Raw genomic sequence first — 9,071 nt, forward strand, 5'->3', positions numbered from 1 at the left:
TTAAGTAGGACTCCAAATGGGGTCTAAAATTCTCATTCTACACTCCCCTCCCTCCGTTCCGTATTTTCCATTCACTAATCAACATTTAATGGGCTGGGACGCATAGGCGTATGCGTCATATTTGATGCCCGTTTACATGAATAAGAAAATATGGCGCATACGCCACACATGCTACAGGATATTTATCTGTTATATATATTATATTTATGCGTATGTGTGTGTGCAAATCTGCTATAAACATCAACATAATAAGACACCGTCAACGCTGGCAATCAGCTGTGGCTAATTCTCCGCCCAGCTGCCGACGTTTGGGAAATGTGTGACAGACGAGAGAGGTGATAGGCGCCTCATGCATTGTTTGCCACATGTCGTATGTACAACGTGAGTCAATTTGTCGCCAAGCCCACACTTTTGGGGACCAGCAGCGAGATTGCAGAGCCATCACCTCAGCTATGGACTTGTTTAGACTTTTCAAAGAAATTACTTTTCAAAATTTGTAGAGATTGAGCAGAAGTTAGCAAACAGGAAGTGAAAAATATTTATTCTTTGTTTTAATTTGCGAATGTCGTAGTCTTTTAAATTGAACTGATGGGAATGATGATAATATGTGATCAAGCCTTACGATCATGCGCATCCTTCCCTTCTATAGTTATGGTCAAGTGTGTAGTGTGGTAGCCTTTAGACATTGATTACTCTAAAATCCGAGAGTAAATCCACAACTCCTAAGCGGAAGCAATTATTCAGTTACTTCTAAATTTTCTATTCTTCGTCCAACCATGTCTCAAGTGGGGAATGAATACTCTACATATTTGTACAAGACACATGCATAATAATTGTATTGTTTTTTTTTTGTTTTTTGCGATCCTGTTGACACTGTCAATATAACCTTAGTCCATTTCGGACTCTGCTCAAAATTATTCATTTGTTGTTGTTGTAGAAGTAACTTGCTCTTATAGCTTCTGAGATCGGCTTGTGAACATGGCTATTGGTGCTTATAAAAAAGGCGAAAGGCGACAATGAAAAGTAACTCGCTGGGATTGGGATCTCTTTACAGTATATATCTCAAAATGGTAAATGTCGATCTCTATCTCTAAATAGAATATATCTTTATATAGTATAGTATGTAATCTTTCTATACAACCCAGTTGACAATCGCCATAAAACCCACCTAATTTAAAGTACTCTCAAATACAGCCTCACATTTTCAGTTTTCTGCTTTAAGTAGGGTTTCTTTCACTTTACTTGCAGCAAATAAAACTTGCGTTTAGTTTTGACTATTTACAACGCACTTTCGACTCGATTGCTCGAAAAGCACGACAATTTTTTGGATATCGCACAACAAATATCTCTATAATGAGCTCATTGCTAGGCGCTCCCAACTATCACCTCCTCTCCTATGGTTCCCCCGTCGCTCCACTCCCCTTGTTTCCACCGTTCCCCCTAGCTTTGTCAGCTAATTTAAATGCCAGTTGGCTGTTGAACAAAACTGTTTAAGATAGCCTATGTATTACTCGACTCTACACTCCACTCTACACTCCACTCTACACTCTACACTCTCCACTCTACTCCCCCCTTCCCCGGCACGCCTTTCAATTACTGCCTCATTTGCGTTGGGCGTTGCGTTGCGCATAACTTATTTGGTGGGGGGTGGGGGGCGGGGGTGGGGACATCCATTTGTAGAGGTTTCCCATGACCCATGGCTTTCGACATTAGCCTAATTGTTGTTAGTGCCCATGCACACACAAGCACATACACGCACACACAGGTAAAAGGCACATTTTAGTTTTTTTAGGCATTTTGCTGGCCATTTAATTGTAAAAGCATTTTAATACGCAACTTTTTTCTTACTTGCTTCCGCTAATGTTGCATTAAAGCTTGTGTGTATGTGTGTGTGTGTGTGTGTGTGTGTGTGTGTATGTGTGTGTGTGTGTATGCCGTTCTTTTCAAGGTCGCGTGCAGAAATTACAGTCACGCGTCAGATTTTTATGCAAAGCAGGCAAAACTCAGAACTCAGCCACTTTTCAAAAGTACTTTTTTTCTTCTTTCTTTTTTTTTTAAATTTGCAGTTGTTATTGTTGTTGTCATATGTAAATTTTAACATATGTAAATATCCAAGTGTGTGTGTATGTGTATGTGTGTGAGTGTGTGCTTTTGCTTGACTTTGGCCTGCCTTTTGAGCTGGTCATAAATTTCAAGCAAGTCTCGTTATTCTCAAGTGAGCTTAGCCTTTTTTTTCTCCCAGTATTGCATTGTTCATTTTCAGTTATTGTTGTCATTGTTGCTTTGCAAATGCAAATGAGCAGATAGAAATGCTTAGCCTGTGGGCAAATTCCTTGATAACAAGTGCGAAATTGAGAGCTTTAACCAGTTTGGAATCCAAGGAATTTGGTCAGGAATCATTCCGTTGAGTTTGGACAAAATCTAATTGATAAAATGCAAAGCTTTGAAGCTTTAATACCTTTTATAAATCATTTAAAAAACATAGTATGAAAAGACTTCCTCAAATAATAAACAACTATTTATATGTAATTTTTAGTTTGTAATCAAATTTATATATACAATTCTATTAAAGACACTACTATATATATTTCTATTTAATTATTAGTATGAACTTAAACTAATATTTAAAATTCTATCAAATACCCAAGAAAAACACTTTTTCAATTCCCTAAAGTTCACAGTCCATTTAATTTCAGTGTTTAATGTTAATGTTCCGCATAGAGCTGAGCCCATTTTTTGGAATTTGGACCCAAAATGCAAATAGTTTCACGCCTATACACACACACACACACACACATATATATATATAATGTCACACAAATTTACGACATATTTTATGGACGAAATTTCCTTGGGTTGACTTGACAAAAAAAAAAATAAAAATAGAGAAAAGGCTAAGGCAAATTTCACCTTTGACGATTTATGCTTCCCATTTTCAAAAACTATTTTCCAAACTTGAATGCGAGACGAAAGCAAACAAAAATCTAGAGGAAGAGAGAGAAATAAAAAGATGAATAAGAAGAAGAGAAGAACAGGAAGCACTTTAAAATGTCAAAGCGATGTAAAAAGCAGCAGAAGCTGAAAAACACACAAGCAGCGCAGTCTCTGTGCAGCTGCCGCACTGTCAACATTCGCTTTTCGTTGTTTTTTTTCAGATACTTAAAGCCTTTTCTGCTTGTTGTTGTTGTTGTTGTAGCTGAGAGGCTAATCATGCCTGCAGCTTTGATAAAAGCAGCCGACAACAATTTTATTGCATGTGTTTTATGTGCGCGGAGCATGATGAAAGCCAAATCTACACTGTAAACAAAAAGTTACTCGAATATGTAATGTTTAATCGCCTCGACCGAAATGTGGCTGAGGAAATGACCAAGAAGTGGTGATGAGGCAGACAAAGACAAAGAGAGAGAGAGAGAGAGAGAGAGACAGAGAGAGAGAGGGAAAAGCTTGAGAATTTGTTAAATTGTTGATAATGTTTTTGCGGACTTGAGACAAGACATGCGAAGACATAAAATAAAGTATAGGGGAACAGAGTGAGAGAGAGAGAGAGAGAGAGTGAAAGTGAGATTATATAATATAGATATAAATATAGATAGAGAGAAACAGAGAGACAGAGACGCAGATAGAGAGATATATATAGATAAATAGACAGATATATGCATAGATATATAGATGAAGAGAGAGACAGTTAGAGAGAGAGATGGATAGATATGTATATATATATATATATATATATATATATATGAATATATGGCGAGATAGAGAAGAGGCAGAGATAGAAGCTTGAAAATTTCTTAAATTTGTAAATTGCTTTGTGGAGCTGACGGATTAAGCTGAAGATATAGAATAAAGTAGAGATAAATTGAAATAAATATATAGATCGACAGAGAGTAGGAGAAAGAGAGAGAGAGAGCGAGAGAAAATAGCGTTTGAGTTACTAAAATTCTGAAATTGTTTTGTGTTAAAGAGAGAGAGAGATTTGGTTGCATTAAATTATATAATATTATGTTTTTGGCCAATAATGCAACTGGCTCAGGCCAGAACTGGCGTGTTTTCCATACACTGAATTGAAAGACGAGTTTATATTTGCATATAAAATATGCTCCATGTATTAAGCGAAGAGTTTTTTGTACTTATAGATAAAAGTTGATCTTACGATTTTGTGATGGAGGGCGGAGAGTTCGCGTTCGGTGACTCGTCGACTGGCCGCCTCGCGTCTTCGCTGCCGGAACTGGCTGTATTTGTAGGCGAGCATTACACCGGGCAAGGCGAGCGCCTCCAACGGAGACTTCCTTCCAAAGGGCATCTCTGCTCAATTCGTGTCCTTGGAGTTCTTTACGTGCGAGTGTTGAATTATTGCTTTAGGTGTTTTGATATATTCACAATTTGAGTTGAAAGGAGTTGCCTCGGCTAGTGTCTCATTATTATCGGTAATATTATTGGTATTATTGCTAACAATTTTGTGTAAGCACAACACGATTTAAACATTGTGTGGTTGCCCGGGCAGTTTGCTTAAGCGACTCTACCCACAATTTTTCATAGATGTTTCATCACTGGCTTTTCCGTTTTCTTCGCATGCTGCAAATTCACACTTTGCATTCATCGTCGATTCACCTGTGTGTGGTGTGTTTGTGCGTGTGTTGGGAAAACCATTTCTAATGAGCCACTTTCACTCACTCTCTGCGATTTGTATCCACTTTTATGAGTGTGTTGCAAGTGGTTTTCTTTTGAGGAGGCAAAGGGTATATTGTATTCACACATACACACACACACACACACACACACACACACTTACACACCCTTGAGCAATAAGATGTGTATGTGTACATAAACAAAAGATGATTTTTATTTATATCTTCGATTTACGCCAAGACCATCTGATTTAAATTCTCAATAAACTCCATAATTTCTCTGTTTTAAAAAATGTGAAAAAGTTACAGCTTAAGCAAAAATAGTTTTAAGATTTAGTTGACTCCATTTAACGATAGTTCAAATTATTTATTTTCCGTATTTGCTAAGCAGCAACTATTAAGGAAAACGTTATTTAAAAATGATGAAAGTGCATGTCTAAGAACCATGAAATTCGCAATGGTTCTGTTTTATTTTATTTACTGTTAAAAAACTACAAAAATACTAGTTGCATGGCAGTTTTTGAAAGCAGTTTAAATAATAATTTAATACGTTTCCGAAAGAGAAACCAAATACAAATTTATTATATATAATTTATAAATACAATTTATACCATAATCATTTAATATAATATAATAATAAAATAATAAAATAATACTAATAATAATAATAATAACATAATATAATAAATTAAAACTTTAGCAATAAATACAGCTAAAAATATATTTCCTTATTCAATGTTAAAATACAGATAAATCCAAAAAATAAAATTAACGCATATAAATAAATAAAAGTAAACTAACAAAATATAGTTTATATTCACGCAGAAAAAAACTCGTTAAAAAAACAATCGGACTAAAAATACTTTAAATATGTGTTGAGTTTATATTTGTATTTGGCATAAGTAAAATGCATTAATTAATAATTATAAAAAGAAACACACTTTTTGCCCGTTTAGCTACGTAAACAACACACAAAACAAACTTCGATTTAGTGCCAGACAATTTAAAAATATTTAGAGATGTTTTCTTTATATTTTTTTAAGGTTTCATAATTGAAATTTGATAGCCTTGGAGCTGCCATAACGAAATGCTGCTGGCCAATTAAAAATTTCCATTTGTTGTGGAAGTCTGGCAAATAAATTGATGCCGTGGGAGGGGAATGGGGTGGTTTGGGGCTCTTATCATTATTTGTCAGAAACGTTGGCATTAAAACTGCTAAGAAGTTTATGCTTTGACTTTTGGCACTGCTATCAAATTACAAGGCGAAAGACGAACATTAATTTCAATTATAAATCACACACACAACCAAACACACATATACAGAAGCGCATAACTGTAAATCACAAGTGAAAGGGGAGTTAGGAGTAGAGTGGGTGGGTGATGTGTGGGGGTAACGAAACTGTCACTGATTACACGCTGCGTTTAGTTTGACTTTTCTTTGTATACAAGTTAAGCCACACACACACAAACATATCCACAGAGAGACACGAGCGCGCACAGCGAAAGAGAGAAGGAGAGAGAGTGGGTGAGGTGAGTTTGGAGCTGAAGGTAAATTCGGTGCTTGCACCATTAGCTTGTGCTTTTTGTTATGCGGTGACACGTGCGTCGGCGGCCAACGCAGAACGTTGAATGTCGCAGCAGCCACAGCAGCAGCTTCGCAAAATTCCCACGCAAAGCCAACGCTGGAAGCTGCGTATCTGTCTGGCTATGTGTGTGTGAGTGCGACGCATTTCCAGTGCTGGAGGTGGAGTCGCCTTCGTCTCTGTTTCCAATGCAGGTTGTTTATTCGCACGCGGTTTGCTTTTTATTTGTTTTGCTTCCTCTTCATGCTTATTTTTTTTACTTGAAAAAAACACGCAAATTTCTATTATATTTTTTTTTACACTTATTGGGGCGCCATGAATATTTTGTTGTTGTTGTTGTTGATTGCACGGCGTATGTTGCACGAGTGTCGCGTTACGTATTCGCCGCGTGCGCACTTATTTTTGGCAACCTGCAGCGTGGCGCCTTCACAAGCGACTGCTGTAAAAAGGATTTACGCTTGCTTCCAGCAGCTGGCAGCTGACAGGCCAACAACAGCTGCCAACTACGCAGTCGCTACAAATTTACAGTTAGCCGGCTATATTGAGTTTAACAGTTTTTGTGTGCTCTTTTGCCAAATTGTTTGTGTCTCATAAACAAAACGTCATCACATTTACTGTGTGTATGTGAGAGTGTGCAAACAAATCGCAAACAGTGGGCAGCATTTACGTTTACAGTTGGCGCAGCTTTTGTACATTTTTGTTATTGATTTCACCTCAGAATCAACAGAGTTTTGGAAAGTGTTGGAGCATGGGCTAAATATGAGAGAAAGAGATTTTGTATAGGAAAAGAGATTTGGAGAGGAATTTAAGGCTATATAAAGGTGAATTGATGATTTAAACAAAGGCGACTTATAAGAGTGTATGCAAAACGTTTATATGTAATTTTAAAGAAATACAAATACATCTGAGACTTATAAGATTTATTTAAGAATTAAAATTAATAGTTTTTCACATGGACAAATTCAGTCCGAAAGCGTTTCCTGGAATGTGCCAAAACGCAGCATTTAAATTTATACAGTTTTTGTTGTTGTTGGCCAACTCAATTTTACGAGCGCTTTTAATTAACGGGTTTGGCATTGCTTTTTGCCGTTAATTGTTGTGGCTTTTGTGACATGCAACAAATTTATGTCTGTGGCCAGCAATAATAATAATTATAATAATAACAATAACAATAATCAAGGCCAGTTGGTTAAGAACTATGAATGTGGCTAATTGTAGAGTTAATTGAGCTCCAAACTAATTTTTATAATAAACACTTTCAATACGCAACATATTGTTAATAATAAATTAAATAACTTTGTACGAGCAACATGTTGCTATCGTTGGCATAGTATATAATATATTACAACATGCTACTAATAATCAATTTATGATGCAAAATGATCAAAATGTTGCCGGCACTTTAATCTTAACATTACACACATGTTAACTATGTTAACTAACAGCACACAAAATACACTCTTTGCTGCTGCTACAGATCAATAGGTTTTAAGAGCGCAGGTCAAGCAACAAAAACAACAACAATAAATTACTAAATGACCGAAATATACGTGAAAGTGAAGAGAGCCAAAAAACACAACAATCACGCAAAGCAAAGTAACTGGAAATGCAGCAGACGACTGTGCTACAACTTTACTAAAACTGTTATACGCGCTGAACGCAAGCTAAATTAAAATGAGAGAGCGTGACAAAGAGAGTGACAGAGTTGGGTCGAGGGGAGAGAGTGGGAGCATTGCGCTCTCTCTCTCTCTCTCTCGCATGGCCTGCTTTACTTGAGTGCAAAAACAATTTGCGAGGCAAAACAAAAAAAAAAAACACTGTCACGAAAACGACAAAAAAAACACGAACAAAGCGACGCCATGGAATTGATGACGTAAATTGAAAGCAAGCCAGCAACAACCACAACAATTGCTATTTGCATTGTACCATTACATGTCCTTAGATTTGTCTGTCTGTCTACGCCACGCAATCTGCTTAGGTGTGTGGGGGAAGGAGGAGGGATAGAGGTAGAAAGATACAGAGGGGGGCAGGCCATGTTTCTGCCTTCGCTTGTTTGTCGAGCATTTGTCGAATTGCGAGCAACAATAAAAAGTACACTTCGAAGAAACGGATACATTTATGAGTGAAACTTGCAGTTATTGTTGTTGTTGTAACTCAAAAGACATTTTGCATTGTTTCGCGAGCGTTTTCACGTCTCGCTGACAACGCTTCCACTTCCGGTTCAGCTTCAGCTTCAACTCTTTGAGTTGGCGATGTGTTTTTAATAAAATTGGTCACCCAAATAATTAATACATTATAATAGAAAGCTGTTTAGTCAAAATTAAAAAATATATAGAACGACACAAAAGAAAAGCAATTTTGGTATACAAAAAGTGAAACATTTAATTTAAGATATTATTTTTTGAATATTTGCATTAACTATGAAGGCTTTTTGAGGCTTTCGTCCCACATTCTCATCAGAATTCGAGATTAGATTAATCGTGTTGGACACTGTATAAATTTAAACTACTCATTTATATAGCTGTTTTCATCAATTATGGTTATTATATGATATTCCACACTTTTGAACAATAAATCATCATAAAATAACAAGATAATTAGGTAATGGCATTGACACCTGCTGAATATAATAAGTAAAAACTGTTATTATTCTTCAATGTTTGAATAGCAATCACAAATTCAGATATTAAGCAGATTTAGTCACGCGCTCATCACTAATCCCCTTGCTCCGCCGTCATGTCAGAACATGTTAGGACACGTCACGGACTTATGTTTAGCTCGTCAGTTCCAGTTCTGTTTCAATTTCAGTTTAAGTTTAGGTTGACTTTGCAACTGCAACAGCAGAAGCTGCAAGCAACCT

General features: G+C 36.5%; 1 protein-coding gene across 2 annotated transcripts in view; it reads right to left on the reverse strand.

The window, feature by feature from the left end:
- Positions 1-4,797, reverse strand: part of LOC6568867 (protein bunched, class 2/F/G isoform) — a 28,737-nt gene extending 23,940 nt beyond the window's left edge. For both annotated transcript variants that reach the window (XM_032740911.2, XM_032740912.2), the window contains exon 1: positions 4,154-4,797. In XM_032740911.2, coding sequence (XP_032596802.1) covers positions 4,154-4,303 — 150 coding nt within the window. In that variant the 5' untranslated portion in view covers positions 4,304-4,797. The remainder of the gene's footprint in view (positions 1-4,153) is intronic.
- Between the last annotated feature and the right edge of the window lie 4,274 nt (positions 4,798-9,071).

The sequence above is a fragment of the Drosophila grimshawi genome, unplaced genomic scaffold, assembly GCF_018153295.1.
Source record: "Drosophila grimshawi isolate 15287-2541.00 unplaced genomic scaffold, ASM1815329v1 contig_131, whole genome shotgun sequence".
NCBI lineage: Eukaryota > Metazoa > Arthropoda > Insecta > Diptera > Drosophilidae > Drosophila > Drosophila grimshawi.